At 41.6% G+C, this 27,777-nt stretch overlaps 1 protein-coding gene and 1 long non-coding RNA gene across 5 annotated transcripts in view; one reads left to right on the top strand and one right to left on the bottom strand.

The window, feature by feature from the left end:
* Positions 1 to 27,777, top strand: part of LOC139964299 (hemicentin-1-like) — a 93,331-nt gene that overhangs the window by 55,611 nt on the left and 9,943 nt on the right. For 2 of the 4 annotated variants that reach the window (XM_071965792.1, XM_071965791.1), the window contains exons 44-63: positions 728 to 859; positions 1,207 to 1,394; positions 2,558 to 2,642; positions 3,922 to 4,191; positions 4,890 to 5,060; positions 5,729 to 5,899; positions 6,828 to 6,998; positions 7,612 to 7,782; positions 8,843 to 9,016; positions 9,670 to 9,840; positions 10,225 to 10,371; positions 11,219 to 11,356; positions 12,348 to 12,704; positions 13,675 to 13,737; positions 14,018 to 14,134; positions 16,115 to 16,246; positions 18,845 to 18,964; positions 19,708 to 19,839; positions 20,811 to 20,933; positions 26,091 to 26,282. In XM_071965792.1, the coding sequence (XP_071821893.1) occupies positions 728 to 859; positions 1,207 to 1,394; positions 2,558 to 2,642; positions 3,922 to 4,191; positions 4,890 to 5,060; positions 5,729 to 5,899; positions 6,828 to 6,998; positions 7,612 to 7,782; positions 8,843 to 9,016; positions 9,670 to 9,840; positions 10,225 to 10,371; positions 11,219 to 11,356; positions 12,348 to 12,704; positions 13,675 to 13,737; positions 14,018 to 14,134; positions 16,115 to 16,246; positions 18,845 to 18,964; positions 19,708 to 19,839; positions 20,811 to 20,933; positions 26,091 to 26,282 (3,225 nt within the window). The remainder of the gene's footprint in view (positions 1 to 727; positions 860 to 1,206; positions 1,395 to 2,557; positions 2,643 to 3,921; positions 4,192 to 4,889; positions 5,061 to 5,728; positions 5,900 to 6,827; positions 6,999 to 7,611; positions 7,783 to 8,842; positions 9,017 to 9,669; positions 9,841 to 10,224; positions 10,372 to 11,218; positions 11,357 to 12,347; positions 12,705 to 13,674; positions 13,738 to 14,017; positions 14,135 to 16,114; positions 16,247 to 18,844; positions 18,965 to 19,707; positions 19,840 to 20,810; positions 20,934 to 26,090; positions 26,283 to 27,777) is intronic. The other 2 variants (XM_071965793.1, XM_071965794.1) reach the window with 2 other exon arrangements.
* Positions 25,306 to 26,082, bottom strand: LOC139964302 (uncharacterized). The gene is made up of 2 exons (XR_011791940.1): positions 25,487 to 26,082; positions 25,306 to 25,406 (listed from the first exon to the last, which is right to left on the bottom strand). It is a non-coding gene; the product is annotated as an uncharacterized lncRNA (long non-coding RNA).

The raw sequence follows: 27,777 nt of genomic DNA, 5'->3' as shown, positions 1-27,777 counted from the left end.
ATTGGAAATAAACAGGAGCGAACTCACCAAAACGGGAGATAATAAGGCTTCAAGTGAGCTAAGCGGATGCGAAACAAGCATCAAAACCTTTGATGTGGACTTGCAACTGAACAGAGCAAGTCACAGGAAAAGAAAGACCTGATGCCAAGGCATCAGATCTGGCCAGATAGAGCTGGCTAGACCGGCTGCCCTTGGCAGGCTATGGTATAGTTGGTGGTAGTTTTTTTTTTTGTGAGTTGAGCGCCGATGGCGTGGGAAAATGTATCACTAATTTGTCCAGAAGTAAGAAGTTCCTGATGTAAGTTTGCAGCACTTTGCTTCTAAATTTACATACTTTTGACAGGATTGTTTGTTTGATTGGACAGTGTCAGCGCATATGATAGGAACAACTTTCCCATGCAAGGACATAGATTATTCAACGAGCGTTGGCAACGTTGACAATAACATGTCGAGTAAATAAAGACCTCTTGAAAAAGATTTAGCAGGACTGACAAGACAAGGGAAATGAATGTTCTTGTCTGTATGCTAAAGAGAGCAGACATTTAGAAATGTTCCATCAATGAAAAAAAAAAGAACAATTCTTAATCAAGAATTCTACTTTACAGGTTTCCTATGCCTATGATATATTTTTAAATGATGGTGGTCATCATGTTTTCATCATCAGCCTAGATATGATCGTCCCAAACACTTTTGAATTTTTCTTTGTTTATCTCCGTCTTCACCCAAGGTCCTCCAACCATCAACGGAAGAAGCACGTTAATCAGAGAGAACGTTATGAAGGAGGACAGCGGTCTTTATCGGTGTCGAGCCGAGAACGTCGCTGGTCAGCAATCTATGATATTTACACTCCTTGTAAGAGGTGAGCCAAGATCGATTAATCTCATGTACATTCGTTGCATCGGTTTGAATATTAAAGTTGTTTAATGTTCACGCCTTATTGAAAATACCAAAGTTTAAAGAAAGAATTTTAATGTGGATATGACCGGAGGCTGTTGCTAGTTAGCTAGCGATTAACTGTTTGAGATAAAAAAAAAGGAAATTTTATGCCCCACAAATGTAACTGTAGCGTTTTTAAAATAACCATATTCAATTTAAAAAGCTATTTTTAATTTGAAACTTAAATATTTAGGTCTTCACAACGTACACAAGGACATGAATAAGTTCTCTAATTTATTCAAATGCCACTGGTTGTTTTATCTCCTCTAGTTCCACCTCAAATCGTGGATCCGCCTGCCCCAGTTGAAGCCCTAGTGGGTAACACAGTGGAGATGAGGTGCGCCATAGAGGGAGAGCCCCTCCCAGAAGTGTCATGGTCCAAGAATGACGAAACGGTGATACTAAACGACAGGGTGGCACTCATGCAGAACGGATCTCTAATGATTCATAATACTCTAGTAAGCTTTGCCGTGAAGGTTTTCATCTTTAAAACTTCCCACCAAATATTATAAACAGGTGGCTCTCATGTGTACACATCGAAACTAAAATTTTTGTGTCGTTGCTGCAACTCTTTGAAAGAGCCTTGAAAGAAGGGAATGCTTTATTTGGAAAAGGCTGAGAAAGTTTCTTATTGATTTATTCATTAATTTTTTCTTATTCATTGCTAAATTTATGGTACGTTTTGTACTGAATAAGTTCAGAGAAGTTTGATTGTTTTGCAAAGATTGAAAAGGGCAAAGTAATCTCTGGCTAGAATGGGATTTCAACCACACATGCCGCCCTTTGGTATAAACAAGTCCTATGCATTGCTTATTGAGCTATCCAGCAGCCATTTGTTGGTGACAATCCCTATGAATCCATGTTGGATCCACCGGTCAGAAACCATAGTTTCTTGCACATACTGTTTGACAAGGGATCACATCCCGACGTCATTCCAAACAACCCAGAAAGTCGCAGAGAATATATCTCTTGTGTTACACAGAAGCTCATATTTCTCTTAGGTCCGCCACTTCTCGCAAACTTTGTGTATAATTTCCCACTCTTAGCTTTCCGTTGCTCATATACTTAGCATTGATAAGTTCAGTTTAAAGATGACATATCAATCAACCTCTTACAAGCATGAACAGAGGATACCACTCCTGCAAAACCTAGAAGGTGCGTTCCAGTACCGATAACTTTCCAAATTCAAACCGAAAAGGGAAGCAAGAAAGAGATAAGGAAGCAAGAAAAAAGAACAAGAAACAACGAAGTGTTTTACGTCTGTGTTGAAGTTCACACTTAATAACGCTAAATAACATGAGATTGTAAAATAACCGACAATAAGGCTTGTCGGGTGAACAGTGAAGGTGACACCCGTCTTACGTTAAAAAGAAATCTAAGCTATTCCCTGATGCTGTTGACTTGGTGCCACTGAGTGCCACTTTGTGCCACTGAGTACTGGAGGGAATGAATGAGGCTGCTAGGAGGGGGCTCAGTATCGGTTTTTCACACACTCAGCATGCTGGCTATACTGAATCGATTTTTGATTAGTATTTTTAACTTCAAATGTGACATCCTCTTTCTCCTCCCCCAAGAAAGAACTCCCCATGTTGAGTGACGACTAATTTTTCACTATTTACAGCCTCAAGACTCCGGGGCCTACAAATGCCTGGCTTACAACAGGTACGGCATGACCATCAGTGCAGAAGCTATGTTAAGCATCAAATGTAAGTATAATACCATCTTGGATCATATGACAGTTGTATCATTTAAATATTTACACACTGTGTGGATCATAAGACAGCCCCAATGAGGATGCTCATGTTAGATCATAAGACAGTTGTATCATTTAAATATCTACACACTGTGTGGATCATAAGACAGCCTCAATGAGGATTGAATCATAAGACAGTTGTATCATTTAGATATCTACACACTGTGTGGATCATAAGACAGCCCTAATGAGGATGCTCATGTTGGATCATAAGACAGTTGTATCATATAGATATCTAAACACTGTGTGGATCATAAGACAGCCGCAATGAGGATGCTCATGTTGGATCATAAGACAGTTGTATCATATAGATATCTAAACACTGTGTGGATCATAAGACAGCCGCAATGAGGATGCTCATGTTGGATCATAAGACAGTTGTATCATATAGATATCTAAACACTGTGTGGATCATAAGACAGCCGCAATGAGGATGCTCATGTTGGATCATAAGACAGTTGTATCATATAGATATCTGAACACTGTGTGGATCATAAGACAGCCGCAATGAGGATGCTCATGTTGGATCATAAGACAGTTGTATCATATAGATATCTAAACACTGTGTGGATCATAAGACAGCCGCAATGAGGATGCTCATGTTGGATCATAAGACAGTTGTATCATATAGATATCTGAACACTGTGTGGATCATAAGACAGCCTCAATGAGGATTGGATCATAAGACAGTTGTATCATTTAGATATCTACACACTGTGTGGATCATAAGACAGCCTCAATGAGGATTGGATCATAAGACAGTTGTATCATTTAGATATCTACACACTGTGTGGATCATAAGACAGCCCAAATGAGGATGCTCATGTTGGATCATAAGACAGTTGTATCATTTAGATATCTACACACTGTGTGGATCATAAGACAGCCCAAATGAGGATGCTCATGTTGGATCATAAGACAGTTGTATCATTTAGATATCTACACACTGTGTGGATCATAAGACAGCCTCAATGAGGATTGGATCATAAGACAGTTGTATCATTTAGATATCTACACACTGTGTGGATCATAAGACAGCCTCAATGAGGATTGGATCATAAGACAGTTGTATCATTTAGATATCTACACACTGTGTGGATCATAAGACAGCCGCAATGAGGATGGATATATATACATGGCCTTACATATTGTTTTGTTATGGTTCCTTTGCCTTGTATGCTTCCTTTGAATCAGTATGCTTACTCAGTCTCATCTTACGCTTTAACCTTCAGCTGCTCCGTCGATCGTGGTGGGTCCCATGAACACGACCATCGATAAAGGTGAAATGGTACTCCTGGATTGCATGGTGACCGGTAATCCTGCTCCGGTGGTCAGGTGGCGCAAGGGGTCGTACGACATCCTACTGACCAGCGGCGTGACCATCTTCAGTAACAACTCGTTGTTGATCGTCACCTCGAGAAGGCAAGACACAGGAGCTTACATCTGCGAGGCGTTCAACGTCAAAGGAAGGGCAGAGGCCACAGCTTACTTGACCGTCAGAGGTAACTCTCGTTAAAAGATAATAACTTAGAGAGAGAGAGAGAATTGAATATGTGGTAGCCAAATAATAGTGATGGCTGTTTTTTTTGTTCAAAGAAAGGGAGACAGAGAAATAGCATTTGTTTTATGTTTTTTTGGTCATGGGGTACTACAACTGTAACAACTACTAATTGTGTGTGTAACAAGAATCAGATCAGATCTTGAATTTCAAATGTAGAGACTGCCTTGTTGCTACCCCCCCCCCCCCCTCCAACCACCTCCACACTAATGGTATAGACCATGCTTGGAAAGAGGAAACTATTTTACCCTCCGGAGCAGGTTCCCAGTATCGAGAACTAGGGAAAATTGTTTGCACCCAACCCCACCCAGCCCCCCTCTTCGACGCCTTCATTTTTCGTTAAGCATATCATGAAAAAGGAGAACATTTTGTTTCACTTCATATCATATTTCCCAGGCCCCCAATTGACCCTGGACCCCAGGGCTGTAGCTTCCTGAAGCCCCCCCCCCCATCCACCCACATCAGACCTTCATATCTCAAGCTTACCTCGTGTTTATAAACCATTCAATATACATCACAGCTCACATACCTCTTGTCACACTGAGTGTTAGGGTAAGACCCGTTTCGTATGTGGTTTTTGGCGTATCCTTTACTGTACCAATTGATGCCAATCGCATATGTCTTGTGTCCTATCTGATCTAGTACACGGAGCTTGGTCCCGCTGGACGGATTGGGAGCAATGTGATGCCACGTGTGGAGCCGGCTTGGAGAGACGACACAGATTCTGTAACAATCCCGAACCGGCTAACGGCGGACGACAGTGTTCTGGTCCATCCACAGACAGCCGATCCTGCGAACTCGCCATGTGCCCCAGTAAGATTTCAGATCTGTCCGTTTTTTGATAACTTTGTTCAAATATATCTGTTTTTTTTCTCTTTTTTTTCTTTCTTTTTGGTCGAACTTTGTTATGACCATGTAAAAGTTATTATAGTTTCATGTAACGATGTAATGTAATGTAAATGTATTCTTATCAAAGGCATTACACAGTATAACATCTCAGTATGGCTTACAAGCATGAAATAACAGAAAAACCAATGTAACAAGCAAAGGAGTAAGCAAATGTACCATTGCTCAATAATAACTAGATTAAATCTAGTTATTATCAGTTCTAACAGACGGTATCAGCGTTTCTTTCCTTTTCCTATCGGCAGCTGTATGTAAAAATCTACAACTGAAAACTGAGTCAAAAGGAAAGAAAGATTAAGAAAGCTAGAAATTGAAGTGTTGTCTTGAATGTGACCTCAGTATTATCCTTGCATATCATTAAAACCCCCCAAAATTTGAATTAAATCAGTCTAAAACCTAACAAAATTGATCTATCACATTTCAAGTATTTGACTTAACACCAAAGCCACATTTGAAGATTTGCTTGACACCTTTCTTCAAACGATACCAGGACATTGTTTTGACCTAGCTTCAAGTGAGATCATTTCAGTGATCGCCGCTTATTTTATTTATTTGTTTTTACCCCCCATCAATAGTCGACGGTGCCTACAGCGATTGGGCAGAGTGGGGTCCGTGCTCGGTGACATGCGGATCGGGTGAAAAGTTCAGACATCGTTCTTGCAACAACCCCCCACCTCAGTATGGTGGCAGACCTTGTATCGGCCTCAACACCAGTCGAGCCGGTTGTAACTTGGCGCCTTGTCCCGGTGAGTTTGACTAGCTTATAAATCCACACAGATGTGACAATTCTATACCCAAAACATTTATTCAGACACTGCCACACATTTATTTATTTTACAAAATTTCTGTAGCGACTTATCCAATCAGAAATTGCTCTAAGGCGCACTTTACAGTAAAATACAAACAAACATGATATACAAATATATAAATCGATAATGTAAGGTATAAAAAGGGTAGAAAATTTGTTATATACAATCTGACAATAAATTGTATAAAAACTGCAAATGGGAAATCGAAACACATACAAACAAATTCTTAAAATTTAAAATATATATATATATGTGAAAAATGTTAAATTTTAAAAGCGCTTTAATTGCAAAATGGAAAATGCGTTGTAATAATGTGACAATATAACTAGTATAGAAAGCATACTCCATCCGTTTTTTCCGTCCACCTCAGATGACCAGTGCATTGTTTCTTAAAGAGAATAATATTGGCACTAGCCCAGAGGTTAAAATGCAGAGTAGGCTAGGCCAGGTATACATGCGTATGCATTGAATATCTTTGGTTACGTATTGATATTTGTTAAGAATGTTGATAGACTATTTTTTTTTTCTTTTGTGAGATGTTCAACACCTGTAAGAGTAGTGCAAACAGCTAGGAGGTAAAAAAAAAGAAGCAAAAAACCTTAATATAGTCTTTATAGTTACATAGTAGTATGGAACAATATTGGAATAGCAAATTAATTATTTGAGGCAAAATTTGGCAGAAAGGTCAAACGCTTTTGAAATGAACCACATAGATTCTGTATGCTGCATGATCAATACTATTATAGCCAGAGATAAGCCTACCTCTCTCTCTGGTAACGGTCTAGGACACGATGAAAAATTTTGTGACATATATATATATACTCTATGGTTTACTTTCATTTTCATTCTCGCTTCCCTCTAATAGAGGACGGACAATGGGGACAGTGGCATGCGTGGCGGCCGTGCTCCAAGACCTGCGGGGAAGGCGTGCAGCAACGGGTCCGTCGCTGCGACAGTCCAGCTCCGAGACACGGCGGGCAAGCTTGCGAGGGCTTCGGCTTTGAGGAGAGAATGTGTAGACATACGGAGTGTCCAGGTAAGTGAAGTCGAGGAATACCGTGAGGGAAATCACAACATTTGCTGTTCGTGTATAGTCTCAATTTCTATGGGGTGGGGGGAGGGCGATGAGATCGATGTCATGGGTCCCTTATGTGTAACAAACAAAAGTTTGTATTTGAAATTGTAACGGATCAATAAGTAGTGGGCGAATTCAGCTGCAGGCGAATAAGTTGATAGGAATGGCTTTTCCCCACTTTGTACCGGCCGAAGGGGGAAGGGGGGGGGGAAGGGCGTTGGCTAAACTTTGGAATCAAGACACAAATATAGGTTGTAGGAGTTGTGTGCTAATTTTCTGTATTTCCCATCAGACCTATGTACTTGATTTAGTGTTAGTGCGGTGGTATGGACTACTCTGTGATGTTCACCAGTGGAATAGTCCAGTTGCCCTGTGTTACAAGTTAAAGTATTGACTCCAGCAGCCTGGTATTGAAAAAGAGGCGCATTGAAAACTGCACAGTCACCTCGACATCTCTCTGTTTGCATTTGTAGGGTGGTGTTTGGCAAATTCCATTCATTGCATTGATACATTTAAGTTGTATGATTTTATGAAAGACTAACAATTGTTTCGGGTTTGTTTTTCCTTCCTCTAGTAAACGGAGGGTTCAGCCAGTGGTCCGATTGGTCCACCTGTTCGAGTTCCTGTGGCGGTGGCATCAAAACACGGACCCGGACCTGTTCTAGTCCCGCTCCTGCGTTTGGTGGGGCCAACTGCCTCGGCCAGACCAGGGACCGTCTAGTGTGTATGCCAGAGCCTTGCCCAAGTGAGTCACTTTACAATGCAGTCTGTGAAACAGATCTAACTTTATTATTTGAATTTGCTCATAAAGCTGAATAAAAGAAAGATACCCTGTTAAAAACAGCTGGATGTTAAACAGATTGTTATTTTCTGTACCGTGACAAAATCTTTGTCACGGTACAGAAAATAACAATCTGTTTAGGGTGGTCGAAAGGAGGTAACAGTATTGATTTGTCTTTATGATTATGTGCAACGGGTAAGTGTTTAATGACTGTTTTTCAAACTAATCTCCCCAGTTCATCTTGAGCCTGTGGGGAGGGGGGTGGAGGTTGGATAGAGGAGGGGGTGGAGGGGAAATAAGTGTGTGCTTGAAGTGGTCCAGTCTTCCATCGCAGTGTCTACTTTGGATTCACCATCTCTGTAATGTGAGACGTCTTGAAGAAATGTTTAACGGAAAAATAATAACAACATAAAACTGGCTTCATGTAACTCTTCTACTCCTTTTTGTAACCCAAAATACGAACAACATCGAGTCCTAAGTTTTCAACAATGTGGCTTTAGCTGAGGCATACTGATATGGCATACTGTTGTACCATTCAGGGTTTTAGTTGCAAAAAGTTAAATAATGGGAAGCATGCTTAGTTGGGTGTCCAATTTTCTCCCTCTGTTGTTTTGTTTAAAAAGTTGTTTATTTCCACGGTGATGATGATGATGGTGGTGATGGTGATGGTTTTGGTGATGGTGATGATGATGGTGGAGGTAGTGGTGGTGGTGGTGGTGATGGTGATGGTGATGGTGATGAGGGTGGTGATGAATATGGTGGTGGTGATGATGGTGATGATGATGGTGGTGATGATGATGATGGCATTGGTGGTGATGGTGATGGTGGTGGTGGGTGATGATGATTGTGGTGATGATGATGGTGGTGGTGATGGTAGTGGTGATGGTGATGATGATAATGATGATGGTGATGATAATGATGATTGTGGTGATGGTGGTGGTGGTGATGATGATGGTGGTGATGATGATGGTGTTGATAATGATGCTGGTGATCATGATCATGATCTATTACATTTCTTTCATAGTCCATGGTAGCTGGTCAGACTGGGGACCTTGGAGTATTTGCTCAGCCACCTGTGATGGGGGCTTCCAAGAGCGCTACCGGTCCTGCAATAACCCCGAGCCGCATCACAATGGCAGGCAGTGTCCCGGAAGAAGCAGGGAACAGAGGACCTGCAACCATGACCGACCATGCTCAAGTAAGTCCTCTTCTTTTCTGTAGTATTGCCCTTCACGTTGAGTCCAGGACAGGATCTACAAGGCCAACCTTTTAGATGTTGTGCAGCTTTTGTCTGCCTTCCTTTACATTTTCCTTGGAGTAATATTCTGTAGTCTGCAACCTTTAACACTTTAACACAAAAACCTGGCAACAAAGACAGGTCAATGCTTACTGTTCCCAGACAAGAAAAGTCTACTCGTGTGTTTTGATGTAAATTGAGGCATGGATTGATTCAGGAATTGATTCAGTCTTGGAATACACAGTTGACCTCTAACATTTGTAGGATGATTTTTCGTCAGCAACATGCTAGCAAAGAATGAAAATGGTCTCAACAATCTAACCTTTGGAAGCCGTTGGGATATGATCAGTCTCCAAATACTGGTGTCCTTACGGAGAAAACCAGCTTCAAATTTTTTTTTTTTACCGTCTTCGGTCTTTCTTATCTAATTGTTGTGCCTTCTTCTTTTCCTTCATCATTTAAACTATACACTGGTGCATCCTTTTCTAACCCAACTAGACATTATGAATTTTGAATTTTTTTTCCTTTTTTTTCTTTGTATTTTGTGTATTATAAATGATTTATTCGAACTCTATTTGGTTATCGTCGTGCGTTCGTCTTTTCATCCTCCGTAGCCGATGGTAACTGGGGAGCGTGGTCCAGCTGGAGCGAGTGCTCGGCCACCTGCGGGGAGAGTATCAGTCGAAGGAACAGGACGTGCAATAACCCCACCCCTCGGAATAACGGCCAGCAGTGCGTGGGAGACTCGGATCTCATCAGGAGGTGCGATGTCCCAGACTGCATGGGTGAGTGAGATCTGCGTACATGCAGCAGCAGCAAGTTTTCTTCCCCTATCCGTGGTGGTGGCAATTTTCGGAGGTTCATTATCATGTTCATTTTGATATGATGCATATTTATTAGGGGGCGGAGCTTAAGTTGATTTTCACTAAAAATAGCTTGTAAACACAAGTTGGATTGAAATCATACTTCGTACATAGATGCGCCATAGTGAGTAGATGAATCCTATTGATTTTGGTGCTCATCTCATGAATAATAATGAGGTCATGGGTCAAACATGAAAATCTCTGCCAATTTGCCAGGTTTGCATCACACACCCCCCCATACCCTCACCCCTATCAATGATATCACCAAAAAACCCACATCTATGTCATCGTTATTTTGTTTCCCAGTCGGACCTCAGCGTGTCTTTGCCCGGGTCATCGGTAACCTAAACGGGGTTCTGTTCGGCGATGGTATCATGATGGTCAACATTTCCAATGAACAAGACGGGAACACACGAGTGGTGGCCCGTGTGCACAATATCCCTAATTCAGCAGGTGAGGAAAATTAACAGTATTATTAACATCTAAGCGTGATGAATTTTACTTGATTTATCAGTTATTCCGACCATTGTATACAAACTTTTTGTTATGTTCCTTTTTAATTAAAATTTTTTTTTTTTTTTTCAATGTTTTATTTTGCTGTAAATTGAGACTTTGACGACTTATTTTGGTGCTCATTCTTGAATGCATTAGTATATGGTAATCATTGAACAGTCATAACATTTTAACGCTGTGGATGGAAACAGTGGTATAGGATTCCTTTCCCTGGCTCCCCCTCCCAACCCCGACCTAATCCCCGCCTCTGCCCCCACCTTTATCCACACCCTCATCCTCTCCTCAAAGCAGAAACTGATGATTGAAGTGAGCCAAGAAAGTGGTGAGAAACCACCTTCTATAAAAATGTTCCAAAGATGTCATTAAATGTGTTTCTTCAGTTGGAGGTTGAAGGGTCTTTTGTTAAAATAAATGCGTATTTATGGTTATGTTCGTGAGGCACCCCTGTCAAAAGGAAAACTGCAGCAGCTGCAAAGTCCTGCCCAGCTAGGATGAATGGATATCAAGCAATCTCTACTGACCAGCAGTGTGTCTATTGTGTGAGCCTGCGGAGGCTGCAGGATGCTGCAGCTCTCCAATCATCTTCCTGTTAGACCTCGGGATCTGTACAGCGTCTTCCCTCTGATTGGTTGGTTTATATGACCTTTCATCGAGGTCATCAACTCTCTCAGACTTGCAGTTTATGCCTTCCAAAGTTTAATGTCGTTGCTTTCTCCTCTCACTGATATTACTGTTGGTTGGTTTTTATGACCATTCATCGATTTCATCAACTCCCTCATATTTGCAGTTTATGCCTTCCAAAGTTTGATGTCATTGCTTTCGCCGGCTTACTGGACAAGCGCTTTTGAGGTGAACGGTGCCTTCAATGGGTACACTTTAACAGATGGAATGTATACCAGTGCTCAGGAGGTGTCTTTTGCATCAGGTATGTTTAAGAATTGAAATTTAACAAACAAAATGCTGTAGTCTTACAGAATTATTGATGAATCAATTAGTAAGCTAATCAATCAATAATTCAATCAGTCAGTCATTGGTGCAGTGCATGCGCTTTGCATAACAGATGGCTTGTATACCAGTGATCAAGAGGTGCCCTTTGCATCAGGTTAGTGAAAGGATAGGATGTATAATGCTATAGTCTTACAGAGTTATCAATGAAACAAATTTGTAGATTAATCAATATATCGATCAATCAATCAATCAATGATTATGTTTGCAGTACATGGCTAAAATTATGGTTGTTAGTCAAGCTATTGATCAATAAATGAATTTTGAAGTTAATCAGTCAACTAGCCTTTGGTGCATTATACTTGACCGATAGTTTGCATCGCAAACAAGCGTTCTTTGTACCAGGGTGGGAGAAAACTTCCATTATTTATTGACATTGTTAAAATTAAATCAGTAGTTGAAATACAGCTTTCAAAAATGTGATGCAGTGCTGGAATATGGAGATATATATATATATATATATATATATATAGATATATATAGATATATATAGATATATATTTTTTAGATGTAGGTGATCAGTATGTGTCTGTTGCAGCAGGGGTGGTGTGTTGAATAACTAACAAAGTTGTAAAGCAATCAATTCAAAGATATGAAATAAATCAATTAATCAACTAATAAATCAATCAGTCAAACTACCCTCTGGTGAAAATTCATCGGTATATCATTCTTCGATGGATCGTATAAATGTATTTTGGGATAGCACTGCAATGCTGCCGTTCAAACATGTGATATAATTTCACCCATTTTCAGTTTTTCCTTGACCTGCCTCTTTAAGTTGTATATACTTGCTGTCATTACATATCTTTGATTCATGTTGGAAATATGTATCAAAAACCGAGGAGGTAGACTCATTTAAAGAGGGCAAGACCAAAGTTGAATGGTTATTTTCTCGTTTTTTTTTTTTTTAGGGGAGAAGGTGAAAATGACAATCAGTAGCACTGGTGTGGACAGAAATGGAACCCTTCAAGTGCACATCGTGGTCGATGGGGAGACCCCCGAATTCACCAGCCAGGACGATATTCAAGTCTTGAACCATAAGGAGAGCTTCATCCAGATCGGACGTGGCAAGCTCTACGGCTACACCAGTAAGATGATCCTGGTGAACAACCAGGCGTTACCCGTAGCCTGGAACGCCACGATAAACTACCAGAACGAAAGGAGAATGCCGTATCTGGTCCAGAGCGTTTCGAACGAGCCCTTCCAGATGGACTACCACGTGGGCGAACAGGCCATCCGTTACGGCCTGAGAGTGTACGTCAGTAAAGGTGAGGAAAGAAGGGATTGGAAGGGAAATCTTTTCCCAAAAAACAGTGACTCGACCATACTACATGCTAAATCTGTCTGTTCAACGCAAAAGATTGCCCCAGATCACAGATGGGCGAATGAATTGCGGCCCGAGGGCCGTTGCAGCCAGCCCTCGATGAAAAAGTTAAAAAAAGTAGTTTAAAAAAGTAGATCTTATGGCGAGGGGTGAAAACAACATGTAATCATGCATAATTTTTGGGAGTTTGTACTTTAGCCTACTTGTGGTATGTTATTTAACAGAACAGATGGGCAAAACACAGTTAGAATTTGGGGATCTTTGATTTATAAAAAGTAAGAGAGAAGAGACCTTTAACCAGACTGCTTATCAAAATGCAAATAGGCCTGTTTAGGTAAATGTCTAGAAACTCAGAGGGCCCGACGTTTCGATCCTAGCAGGATCTTCCTCAGAGGCTGACTGGACTCGAAACCAACCGAGCGAGACACATGGACAGACAACTGAAATGGAGAGGCTATTTTTGGCTCTAAATTTGATATTTTCTTAAAAGTAATGACAGATTGCTATCACTCACAGGAGTAGGTTCCTTATGTGTTGATTGCCCACCTATCGTGTACAAGCTATATGTGCTGCCCACTAGATCCATTTGTGTGTGTTAGTCGTATAACTCTGTCAATTGGTCCACCTCGGTGCAAACCTTGGATTGGAACTTCAAATTTTTTTCAAAAATTGGAAAAATGGGTAGTGCCTTTCAGGTAACTTTTAGGCAAAAAAGGAAAGTTGCATTTAACTGCAAAAATTCATGGTCAGCTGTAACGAATCGATATCATACGGTAGGAAGTATCTCTGCCGAACCTGCGGTGCCCTATTGTTTGAATATGTGGAGCACAACAGAGGCTGCAGCCCCCCGCCCCCCCCTGCATCCTAACGTCCTACTTTTTGTGACATTCTGTGTTTTTTTTCTCTCTCTACAGGTAACCCTAGTAACCAATGTCCAGCTGGATTCACCTTGGATTTGTCCGGTCCATACTGTAGGGGTAAGTTGTTTTTCCATAAGTCTTGAAATCTCCATTAAAATTGAATTTTTTCTGCTCCATATTTGGGTCTAACGAGTAGGGGTTACGACCTTGTGTCGCTTCAGCCAAGCTTTGGAAGAGGACGTTGATCCGCGATGTTCTTAAATTAAATCTTTTCACATTCGTGTATTCCAAACACAGAAGTAATTAACATTCCCCGAAGAATTTTTGCCATCCTCTGACCGCCTTGCCGAAATTGCGATTTTGACGCGAAAAAAAATCATTTTCCCCGTTCTTACAGACGTCGACGAGTGTGAAAACGGTGCTTGCTCCCACGGCTGCTCCAACTATCCGGGCGGTTATGTCTGTACCTGTCCGAGTGGCTGGAAACGTGCCTTGGATCAAGAAAACTGTATAGGTAAAATACTAAATAGTGAAATAACTTCATGTTTTATTGCTCTATTTTTTTTGCTGCAAAATGGGTTTTAACTTTGTTTGATCTGCTTTTAGCGAAAGTGATCCTGCTCATGGCTGACTAACTAATGCTCATGGTTTAACATACAAAGCAAAGTATTCAGTGGAAGTGGGATAGTTTTAAAATTGTCAGTTTCGGGTGAAACTTAATCCATTTCGTTCCCTTTTGTGGGAATGTGAGGTGGAATGCAATAGCAGCCAATTTGCTAAAAGAGTCTGGCAGTGGTCACACTATGTGACATTGTAATTTCTTCATAACGATGAAATGTTGTAGCAAATTGAAGATAGATAGGTAGATGTCTGGTGAGCCCATGAGCACGTAGATAGGTAGACGCCTGGTGAGCCCATGAGCACGTAGATAGATGTCTGGTGAGCCCATGAGCACGTAGATAGTTAGATGTCTGGTGAGCCCATGAGCATGTAGATAGGTAGACGTCTGGTAAGCCCATGAGCACATAGATAGACCTGTAGACGTCTGGTGAGCCCATGAGCACGTAGATAGGTAGACGTCTGGTGAGCCCATGAGCACGTAGATAGGTAGACGTCTGGTGAGCCCATGAGCACGTAGATAGGTAGACGTCTGGTGAGCCCATGAGCACGTAGATAGATGTCTGGTGAGCCCATTAGCACGTAGATAGGTAGATGTCTGGTGAGCCCATGAGCACATAGATAGGTAGAGGTCTGGTGAGCCCATGAGCACGTAGATAGACCTGTAGATGTCTGGTGAGCCCATGAGCACGTAGATAGGTAGACGTCTGGTGAGCCCATGAGCACGTAGATAGGTAGACGTCTGGTGAGCCCATGAGCACGTAGATAGGTAGATGTCTGGTGAGCTCATGAGCAGGATATCACTCAAGGATGGGGTGCTTTTCAACTAACATTGTTTTTGTTATTTTTCTTTGTTGCTTTGCAATGACTTAACAAATCTTTTGTGTTGTTTTTACATGTGTAGGATATTAAAGGGTTCACAGACTAACATAAAACAGGAATTGTCCAATTAACATGCGTATGGTTAGCAGCTGTAACAGCTATTGAATGTTTGAAAGTGTGCAGGCTTTCGTCGGAAGTACACGTTAACCTGAAAATGTAGAGAAGTTTTGAAATAGCATTATTCTCTACGCAGGAGGATCAACAGTCTATTTTGCCGATATGTTAGGGCCCATGTGCTTGCAGTTTTATGTGTATCGTCTTTTAACATCAGGAAATGAAGGCTGTGGGGGAGGAGTTGAGTGGGGAGACAAGGGGGTGATTAGAACATGCCTGTCCCGTAATTGCACAATAATCACAAAAGTTAGGCATGATCAATGAGAAGAATCTGAGAAATGAGTAAAACCAAAATCCAATTCTAAACTAGACTGACCTGCATCTCTTGGTTTTTTTTAGACAATGGCTTTTGCTATTAACTTTCTTGTTCTATACAAGGATTGAAATAAATATATTTTTTTGGCTCCTTACTTGGCGTAAGGAAATTCAGCTTTAATTTTTACAAAATATTTGATAATCCCCAAAGAAAAACTTCAAAAAATTTCAATTTTTTAATGCTCTGACCAAACTTCAGACCTACAATTACTCCTTAAAAAAAAAAACCTGTCTAAAATAAATCATATTAAATGCCCTAAAAACATACTTTCCCTTTATTATACATTTATCTCAAACAATATATTGATCATCATTATTAAAATTTATCCATCTCACCCCAGACACTTGGGAACAAATCTTGGTTACCTTGAATGAAAATCACTTGACACAGCGTCAAGAGAGGGCGGTGGTTAAGTTCAGGCATCGATTTATGAGTAATAATGCTTATGTTTGTATGTTAATGTGCTTTTGTTAGCTTGCGACTAATACCCATGTTTTTCTCCGTTGGTTTCAATGTTTTGCGCTTTTGCTCTCTAGTCTGCTTTTCAAATTAAATTGCTTCTAGACATTGACGAATGCCAAATCAGTAACGGCGGTTGCTTGCCTTCTGACCGATGCAGGAACACCATCGGCTCGTTCCGTTGTCTTCAGGCTTGTCCCCCCGGTCTGGAGGACGGACCAGGGTCACGATGTCTAGGTCAGTATGCCCCCCATCTCCCTCCCCCCCCACTGCACACCCCGTACATGCTCATATGCCCTCATCAGGGCAATCTGCCCAGTCTCGATTCCCATGAATGAGTTGGTCTGCCCTATCTATGTATGTTTCTCGAACATCTGATGCTAACGTCGATCCTTAAATCATTAACAAGGCAAGTTGCGAAGGGAAATCCAAAATTATGTAATGGTTAAAGTTGTGGATTATTTACAGTTCTCTCAACAAACAACTAAAAAAGAGTTTGAAACCAATTATTTCACCTGGCTGGATTAAATGTTAGATAAGGGCAGAATCACTGTCTGTGGATCGGACAGGAAACGGAGGGGTAGGATGAGGATGGGGGCAGGAGATGGAGGGGTAGGATGAGGATGGGGGCAGGAGACGGGAGGGTAGGATGAGGATGGGGGCAGGAGACGGAGGCGTAGGATGAGGATGTGGGCAGGAGACGGAGGGGTAGGATGAGGATGGGGGCAGGAGACGGGAGGGTAGGATGAGGATGGGGGCAGGAGATGGAGGGGTAGGATGAGGATGGGGGCAGGAGACGGGAGGGTAGGATGAGGATGGGGGCAGGAGACGGAGGCGTAGGATGAGGATGTGGGCAGGAGACGGAGGGGTAGGATGAGGATGGGGGCAGGAGACGGGAGGGTAGGATGAGGATGGGGGTAGGAGACGGGAGGGTAGGATGAGGATGGGGGCAGGAGATGGAGGGGTAGGATGAGGATGGGGGCAGGAGACGGAGGGGTAGGATGAGGATGGGGGCAGGAGACGGGAGGGTAGGATGAGGATGGGGGCAGGAGACGGAGGGGTAGGATGAGGATGGAGGCAGGAGACGGAGGGGTAGGATGAGGATGGGGGCAGGAGACGGAGGGGTAGGATGAGGATGGGGGCAGGAGACGGGAGGGTAGGATGAGGATGGGGGCAGGAGACGGGGGGGTAGGATGAGGATGGGGGCAGGAGACGGGGGGGTAGGATGAGGATGGGGGCAGGAGACGGGGGGGTAGGATGAGGATGGGGGCAGGAGACGGGAGGGTAGGATGAGGATGGGGGCAGGAGACGGAGGGGTAGGATGAGGATGGGGGCAGGAGACGGGAGGGTAGGATGAGGATGGGGGCAGGAGACGGGAGGGTAGGATGAGGATGGGGGCAGGAGACGGAGGGGTAGGATGAGGATGGAGGCAGGAGACGGAGGGGTAGTATGAGGATGGGGGCAGGAGACGGGGGGGTAGGATGAGGATGGGGGCAGGAGACGGGGGGGTAGGATGAGGATGGGGGCAGGAGACGGGAGGGTAGGATGAGGATGGGGGCAGGAGACGGAGGGGTAGGATGAGGATGGGGGCAGGAGACGGGAGGGTAGGATGAGGATGGGGGCAGGAGACGGGGGGGTAGGATGAGGATGGGGGCAGGAGACGGGAGGGTAGGATGAGGATGGGGGCAGGAGACGGGGGGGTAGGATGAGGATGGGGGCAGGAGACGGGAGGGTAGGATGAGGATGGGGGCAGGAGACGGGAGGGTAGGATGAGGATGGGGGCAGGAGACGGGGGGGTAGGATGAGGATGGGGGCAGGAGACGGGGGGGTAGGATGAGGATGGGGGCAGGAGACGGGGGGGTAGGATGAGGATGGGGGCAGGAGACGGGAGGGTAGGATGAGGATGGGGGCAGGAGACGGAGGGGTAGGATGAGGATGGGGGCAGGAGACGGAGGGGTAGGATGAGGATGGAGGCAGGAGACGGAGGGGTAGGATGAGGATGGGGGCAGGAGACTGGGGGGTAGGATGAGGATGGGGGCAGGAGACGGGAGGGTAGGATGAGGATGGGGGCAGGAGACGGAGGGGTAGGATGAGGATGGGGGCAGGAGACGGAGGGGTAGGATGAGGATGGGGGCAGGAGACGGGAGGGTAGGATGAGGATGGGGGCAGGAGACGGGAGGGTAGGATGAGGATGGAGGCAGGAGACGGAGGGGTAGGATGAGGATGGGGGCAGGAGATGGAAGGGTAGGATGAGAGGATCCAGATGGCAGGGGTATGTAAGAAGTAAGTTTTCAAATTCCTCTGGTAAGTAGATTAATATACACTCCAAATATCAAAGTTGTTGAAATCAAACAGGTAAAACAAGTCTTGTTTAATGATTTTGCTGGGACAATTTACACCACGCCTCCTCCTGAGCTGAGGTAGTTTTCGAAAAAACCCGGAAAAGACTCTTAAGACAGTCACGGAATCTAAGCCCACCACTATGTGAAAACTTTGTATGGAACAGAATGCCCGGTATAAATCTTTTTTTGTTTGTTTTGGGGTTGCTCTACGACACTTTTATAATGTTCTCGTCTGTTTTCTCGTAATCAGGCACAACTCCATGTGAGGTTTATACATCCCCTCAGATTGTCTTATATCAGTCTGTTAACATTTATACCCATCCAGTGTTCTTTGTTAAACAAGACAGGGAATATGAAATGATGTACAGCCGTATGTGGACCTTTCCAGTCGTGAACATTAACAGCATGTTCTCTGTTGATTGGGGTGAAACTCGGCTGTATTGTTGTTTTTTCTTTTTTAACTCTTTTTGATTCGGTTGTTTGGTTTGTGTAGATATCAACGAATGCACCATAGTCCAAGGGATCTGTTCTCAGCAGTGTGTCAACACCCACGGTAGCTATCGCTGCGAGTGCACCAGAGGGTACAGGCTGGAGGGAGAAAGCACTTGTTTAGGTGAGTAAAACATATGATGACACCTAACAGTAAATGTGAACTTTAATCTCTGTTCTTGTGACGTACGTTGATACAGTTTGATACCACTCTCCTGGATGGTAAAGTCTTGCCGATGTCCTCAGCAATGTCACAAAGTGATTACTGTCAAGCTGTCTTTGTATATTTGAGGGGGTGGGAGGGGCTTGGTGGGAGGGGGAGGGGCTTGATAGGCTTGGAGATACAATAGCGCCTTGATGTGAATTTTACTCCGCCCACTAGCTACTCTTCTAAGTGAAGATGTTATTCTTATTCTTTACTTACTGGTTTAAGCCTCTGACTTACGGCAGTATTCTTACTGGTGTTGGAAGGGGTGATTCACATGTGACAACAAGATTGGTTCATACGATATGAATATTCATTGACATGTCATGCAATACAGGGAGCGGCTACATGCGCACAGTAGGTCAAACATTGGGCAATGGGTCTGACCGTTGTTATTATACTAGGAGGTATATATACTCATATTTGTAACCTTGGAAATGTAATTGGCTCTGATCTAAGGAAGAGGTGGGGGTGGGTGGGGGGAGGGAGGGGGGAAGCTGGTGAAATGGCTTACATTTATTAACCAATATCAATTTTGGTTTCTGTGGGATCTTTTCATGTGGTTTCAATGCAAGAGTCTTCTCTTGTTCAAACACATTTTATTTTAGTTGTTATTGGAGATTTCAATACTTTTGTACAACCCGTCATATTTTGTCTTGCAGATGTTAATGAGTGTGCAGAGAATGTCCACAACTGCAGACCGAATCAGATATGCAGGAATACACGGGGACATTACTCCTGTTTCAACAACTGCCAGACGGGATTTGATGCGGCACGAAATGGGTCCTGTGTAGGTAAGGGCAGAGGTGTTTTAAAGTTAGGGGTATATGTGTCAGAGCCAAGAGGTCAGAGCATAATAAATGGCAAAAAAATGGATTGTCAGCCATAACCCCCTACCCCACACCAATCCCTCTCCTACACCTTCTCCCTTTGTGCAACATGAACCTTTGTTGTTTACAATAGGAACGGGAGGACATCATCATGAGATGGATCTGTTTCCTAGGTAACATGCATAAGTCACATAGGGAGTAGTCTTCACAAACGGGGAGCGCCTGGCAATTTGCACGCTGTTCAGTGATGTTCTCTATTACGTGTGCTATTTCAAAGTATGACTGTAATCAGCCTTCTGTCAGCTGTCGTCCCATTTTCCTGATTCCAGACAGTGAGAAAGTTGCAGATATTCACTCTGTACCAAAACTGGGAAGTTATCCCTTAAACGGTGTGAAGACTCGCGTACAAAAAATGTCTCATGCCTGTAATCTGACCTAGTTTCGACTGAGGTGTAGACAAGTGTTAGATACCACCATCGATCCCAGAAAATACACACACAGTTTGCTACCGTCGGTAATTAGACACTATTGTACAGTCAATACATGCGTCTACGGTCAATACCCATGACACAGTGTACAGAGCAGCGATGGACATCTCAGGTCCAGATAAAAGATAACAAGGTATCACGTTTCATTACTGTCTGCATTTTGTAGCAATAAGAACAAAACTTCACTTGCAAGCAACGGAAAGTTAACTTTTTCCAGGGCGGCACGCTGTTTGGGGCGAGTCTTCACATCCCTTAAACATAGTTTGCTGTTTATTACATATTATTTATGTATTATTTGTGTCGGACATTTATCTGTCAGCCTCGTGTCAACAGATGAAGAGCATCTAAATTGAGCCCTCTCTTTTTTGCTTGTATTTTGTTTTGATTTGTTGTGTTATTCAAGTAGATGCATTCACCATGCGGTTATTAATACACATTTTTACATAGACATTGACGAATGCAGACTGGGAACACACAACTGCATAGGCAGACAACGATGCCAGAACATACAGGGAGGCTACCAGTGCCTCTGTCCGCAAGGGTATCGTCCGGAACACAAGAGATGTGTCGGTAAGATCTTTGGGCTGAAGTTTTGAGAATTTACCTCCAGATTGGTGTAGTGTGGGTATATGCCTGACATATATAATAATAATTCTAGTAATACTAATAATAATGTAAATAAGTCAGTATTCCCCGGCATTCTGAATAGATTATACCTCATGTACGACATGCCTCCTGCTCATAAGACTGTCACCATGCATAAGGCAAGGGGTTGGAAATACCTTGCTGAATTTCCTGCGTCCAGTTGGTTGCTAGTATATTGTATTGCCTAGTTTTCCCTATAAATTCTTTGAAGTGAACGATAGAGCACATGTAGCGTGAGCAACTCGGCAATGAGGGTCTACGGCCGACCATTTAACGCCCCAGCGAGGCTAAGCATTGATCTAGGTGCAATAGGTCCAGAAAACGTAATATAATATTTATTTCTCTAGTGACTAAACCTGGTTCGAATGGTTCACAGGGTTTTCCAGCCCTGGCCTAAAAAATAGGAGGGAACTTCTAATCACTGTGGCCTATGCCTCTGCCTAAAATCTCATTCCTTTGTTTTATGAGAAAGTTGAAATAGGTTTGGATCAAAGAGATAGTAAGCTAATAAATGCTAATCCTTGCTCTGATGCGGAAGCAAAATCGAATAGTCAAAATGAGGTGAACAACTGAATAGCTTATCTCATAGTAGACAGCTAAACAAATGAAGAAATCTCATTTTTCTTTTGTGAACATTTGGAAAGCATTGTCAAAAATTAAAATATAAAACACTTTGAATACCTGACATCTGGTCAGATGACGTTAAGAGTACACCTTGTCAACAGTGCTCTAGCAATCTTGTCCATTCATTCCCTCAAGGAACCAATATTGATGATAGTTTGGGTAGTCCGAAATTTCAATCCAGAAATCTCGGCATAACCCCTTATTTCTGTATTTTAAATTGTTTGAAATAGCCAAATATTTTTTATAGTGGTGCTAATTCCACTTAGTTCGTAGGTCGTGTAGAGCCTTTATTGAAGCATTGGCAGAAGCAGGTAAGGATTTGGTGGACTGTTATCATAAATACGTTAAAATGTAAAATAAGGTTCCATGTGGAGGCAGGTCAGTGTAAGCATGTTATTTCTATATGTTGACCCTGCTGTATTCAAAATGCACGGTAAACTATATACAGTAAATTTTATCATATATATATATATATATATATATGTATATTTATATATATAAATATGTATATAAATATGTATATAAATATATATATATATATATATATATATATATATATATATATATATATATATATATATATATATATATAGAGTTGGTTGGTTGGCGTCTATCTTGGCGCAGAGTGCTCTTTGTCCAGTAGACATAGAGCTACTACTAGTGTTCCACTAGTCTCAACTAGTATCAACATATATATATATATATATATATATATATATATATATATATATATATATATATATATATATATATATATATATATACACACACATATATATGTATATATATAATTGAAAGTGTAGTGAGTTGGAAAATATACATATATATGTATGTTTGTACATGTGTTCGCACTTTGTATTCGTTAATCATATTTCTCAAGAGAAAGATTCTTCTCTTTTGCTGTACGTTATTTCTTACAATTATTTCCTTTGTTCATGTTGTATTCTCGGTCTCACATGGTCAGCTTTAAAGTGAGACTGTCTATGTCCCTCGTAGGAAAAGTTGTCAAATTTGAGTCGAGAAAAATGGGGGATTCTCTCGTAAAAACCTGTTACCGAGGATAGGTATCGAGACCAGAGATTTTGACGTAAGATGTGATTCAAAATGGCTGAACGGATATTAGAGCTGTGCATCAAAATTTGTTAGAATGGCTAAATGTTCCTTCTTTTCACCTTAATTATTGGAAGGACATTTGCAAGGTATTTGTTGTTTAATGTTTAAGTTGTTTAACTTTTTCATGACCAAAAATCAGTCCTGGTAAATTGATTAGTAACCTTTTCCTATCATCAAACACCAAATCCTTGAAAGTAGTTTACCACACCCCCCTTCTGCCTGCAACCTCAGTCACAAACCTAATTTCATGTCCATTAGTACATATCCAGTCAACAGAGGGCAGTCTTTCTTCATAGCATTTTGAAATTGATGTTCCCCCAGATGCATCTGCATTCTATTCATCCCCACCTATACTCCTCCCCCATCCCCCCTCCATACCCATGCACCACCACAGCTCCAAACCCAGTCTTATTCCTCCCACATCCCCAGCACCATCTTTACCTGTGTTATTTTTATTTGAGGTTCTTTGATTGGAGGACCATTTCTTCTTTGATATTTTTCATTGCCCAGACGTCTCTGGTCATTTCTGATTAGCTGTACACCATTAGTGACTGTCTTCTGTTCTAATAAATGTCGACCAGTTAACTCTTTATATAGCATGTACTAAATGTCAAGATTCTATAACAGACAGTAATCACACATAGCGCAGGAATATCTGGTTTCCATGGCGATGGTGTAATTCTCTCTAATACCCTTTGACATTTCGGTCGTGACTTAAATCTTAAATTCTGTAGTTATCCTAGAGGAATTCATATGTATATATATAGATATATATATATATGTATATGTTTCAAGATAATATTCTGTCTCCCTTAAAAACTCTGGCTGGATTTAAAAAAAAGTCTCACTCATATATGACTTCAAGTTTCCTAAAGATTCCTATATTTCAGTGATGTTTGATTCATTTCAGTTCAATTTCATGGAATTGTGAGTGAAAAAAAAGTATAAAACAAACAAACAAATTGTATCTAAGTTGATAAGGTATTGGTTGATTTCTACATGGTGAAGGGAAAGCCATAATAGGCAAACTCAACAAGCAATCTTCCTTGTCGTCGTGATAAGTGATAAATACTGTGCACCTTGGACCCAAGAGGGAATTTGTGGAAGGAAAAAGCATTACTAAGAAAACTAAGAAGAAAAAAAAACAATTAATAGAGATGGCAGTATCAGGTGCGAACTTTGTCAGTTTAAATCCTTGAATTATATCCTGCTGCTTCCTTTCGTAGTATGTTGTCAGTAAGAAACCAAGGTCTCCCTTGAGTGTGAGTGAAACGGTTGATGCTTCAATTTGTCTTTTGCGATAACTTGTGAGTGTAGAAGTCATCCTTCTCTCTTGCCTCAGTCTTTGTGTCAACAGTCCTCTGTCTGACTCATAGCCGTCCCTCAGTCAGACCCCAGTCTCATCTCTCATGTCATTGTCTGCACTCTTCTACCCTCCGATCTTTATCTCCTCTTTTCATTCCATGCACCTGTGGTTTATTACCTGAATGTAGTACAAGAACCCTATTTTTACCGTGAAGGGTCAAAAGTTATCTGAGGTCAAAATAGTATTACAAAAAAAGTCTGAAAAGTTTGTAAACACGGTCACTCAAAACATGCATCTTTGTTGAACTGAATACTTGGTATGTGGATCCAACTTGGTGAGTGAAAGAACCTTGTTGAAATTGGTGGAGGTCAAAGGTCATTAGCGGTCAACATAAGTCAAAGTATGAAAGCCTTGTTAACACAAGCTGATTTCATAAAAGAAATTGTACATTTGCTCATGCATATCTATGTGTCTGTATTTTGCCCACAAAGACTGTTCTTTTTGGATATTGAAACATTTTGGAATACAAATTTGTAACCATTGGTTGATGCCCACTCAGCAGTGAGTGTTACAAGTAAGACCTAGAAATATTTGATCTTGTCTGGTTCTCACTTAATTCTTGGACAAATTTACCTCACTTACTCTGCAATTTAGTCAGACAGTTTTGTGGAATTTTGAGCAACTTATATGGCAAAGAATCATGAGGCCAACTGGCTTTCTGGTTTCTTAATTTATTTTTTTGATCTACCTTCATTGCACCATATACTAGCACCAATATCCTCAAATGAAAGTTGCAAATTCCATCTAATTCAAATTCACTTCACCCCATCTTCAGTATGAAACCCCCTCATCTTCACCTTTCTCTATCATCACCTGACAATACCTGCTCTACCCATCACCACTCCACAACCAGTCTACATGTGTACCATATCTTCACCTTTCTCAATCATCAACTGACAATACCTGCTCTACCCATCACCACTTCACAACCAGTCTACATGTGCACCATATCTTCACCTTTCTCTATCATCACCTGACAATACCTACTCTACCCATCACCACTCCACAACCAGTATCAGTTGTACCATATCTTCACCTTTCTCAATCATCACCTTACAATACCTGCTCTACCCATCACCACTCCACAACCAGTCTACATGTGTACCATATCTTCACCTTTCTCAATCACCTTACAATACCTGCTCTACCCATCACCACGCCACAACCAGTATACATTTGTACCATATCTTCACCTTTCTCAGTCATCACCTGACAATACCTGCTCTACCCATCACCACTCCACAACCAGTCTACATGTGTACCATATCTTCACCTTTATCATCACCTGACAATACCTGCTCTACCCATCAGCACTCCACAACCAGTCTATATGTGTACCATATCTTCACCTTACTATATCATCACCTGACAATACCTGCTCTACCCATCACCACTCCACAACTAGTCTACATGTGCACCACCTCCACCATGTATGTCCAGATGACCAGACCACTATAGTATGATTCATCACCAATGGCCTGTCACCTTCATCATGTCTAGATGGATCATGGTATGGTCCATGTTGGTCATAACTTTAGTAATAGCAACATTTACCCTCAAACCAAGTTAGGGAGCATGCTAAATTCTTTCCTCTCCGGGTAGGAGTGGTAATCTTCCACCCGATGAACTTCATAGCACCAGAAGTATTTAATTGCTATCTGTTATTAAACTATACTGTGCTACCAATAGTCATCATACAATTATTTAAAACCAAAACCAAAAATAAATTAAAACTGATTTTAAACTTTAAAGAGATAGTTTAGCATGCTTCCATGGATTGCCATACAGAGCTCATTTTTAGTGGCGACAAAACCATTGATTGACAATCCCACCACCTTAATTCCAAATCATTCCCCCCCCCCACCTGCTCCTTCAGAAGCATTCATATCCCCCTCCCATCCTCAATGAAGAATACATTTGTAAAACACTTTCAAGAACCATATTTTGATGTTGAGAACAAACAATTCAACTTTGAACAGATATAAATGAGTGTCTCCAACACCCTTGCTTGGATCTGTGTATCAACACAGAAGGAGACTATGAGTGTCAATGCCCAGCAGGCTATAGTCTCTTAAGCGACCGTAAATCGTGTACCAGACGCGAACCTTACCAACAATTGGTCCGGTGCGGTAGCGGTTATCAATACAGCGTCCACGAGAGACGGTGCAAAGGTTAGTATGGAAGTCGTATCGGTGAGACAAAGACAAAAAACAAAAAGTTGTTTGGTTGGATGTTACCCCATTTACTGATCCTCCTACGAGCCACTGCCTTGAGCGGTCGGTTATTAAATGCTGATGGGCCGCCTCCTATGATAGTGATGGTGCGAAGCAAATATTGCTATGGAGAGGGAAGCCAGCCTTTCTCTGGTTCTCCCTCGCAGGTTTTGTCTGTGGCCCTCGGTGATGAATTTGAAAGTTGTTACATATACAATTGTTCCTGATATACTGGGAATCATTTCTATCGCCCCTTCCCTCCCTCCCCCCCTCCCTCACCCCACTCTCTAGAGTTTTCTTGTTCTCGGGTATGATCAAGTCACTTTGTCATTGACCCACAAATTTTCCACAGAAATATCTACATACATTTCAGAACCAATACATGTAATAAACGTGCATGACATGGCACACTCTAGCACAAATTAAAATTAAATACAGTTTTTTTATAGTTTTGAATAATCGCATCTAAGAATCAAACATTGTTAGAACATTCATGACACAAGACAATCAGCTTCATGTTTTCTTTGTTCTGAGCTCCCTTTTAACTTGACAGAAACCCAGTTTAATTGACACATGACTCTTGCCAGCTGATAGCAATAATGATCTCTACATGATGATGTTTGCCATTAATATTACATTGCTCTCAAGTACTGTGATTAATAACCATTTGGTATTTGTCATAATTTAGGTGTTTGGATAGGCAGTGGTTGAGACAGATGAATTTGGGTTACGGTCACTGTTAAAACATTCCTCAGTTGTTTTGATGTTACAACCAAGCTCTGAAACTGTTTTCATGAATTAAAACTTTTGTTGAAGAACAGTTAGCCAGTGATGGTTTTTTGTTGTTGTCAACCTTAAGGTTAAAACTTTATAAAGCATGGTGCATACAGTAACAGATGGTTGTTGGTTGGACATTGTATTTTTGTGGAGTGGAAAGTTTTGTTCAGATCTATTGAGTATATTGATTTTTTTATTTTTTATTTATTAAGAACATGAGAGGACATTTTCATGAGAGGACATTTTCAAAGTTTCCTTCATAGAGAGGTATGAATTTGTAGCAAAAATGTTTTTTTTTTTGTCTATTTTTTGTTTGTTTGAAAAAGTGACAATTTTCTTGTTCGTAGAGTTACAGTTTACTAGATAAATGTGAGCATTTCTTTGATACCGCATGATTTACAACGATGCAGAAGACTGTGTGTGTTTATGCTATGACTTGTGTACTATACTTACATTAATAGCAATTACATTCAAACTGGAAGAAGTGGGAGACATATGGGTGATGGTTGCTCTCATAAATGGTCATGGTCCGTTACTGTTGCATAGTAGCAGCTCTAATTTTGGGAAATACTCTATTTCTTAGCTTTCATCATACATAGGACAAAAACAATGGGAGAGTGTGATGGTTGCTCTCATAAATGGTCATAGTTTGTAACTGTTTCATGTAACAATATGA

This window comes from Apostichopus japonicus, chromosome 22 (assembly GCF_037975245.1).
Source record: "Apostichopus japonicus isolate 1M-3 chromosome 22, ASM3797524v1, whole genome shotgun sequence".
NCBI classification, from domain to species: domain Eukaryota; kingdom Metazoa; phylum Echinodermata; class Holothuroidea; order Aspidochirotida; family Stichopodidae; genus Apostichopus; species Apostichopus japonicus.
The sequence above is the reverse complement of the archived record's forward strand: the minus strand, read 5'-3'. Positions and strand labels throughout refer to the sequence as shown.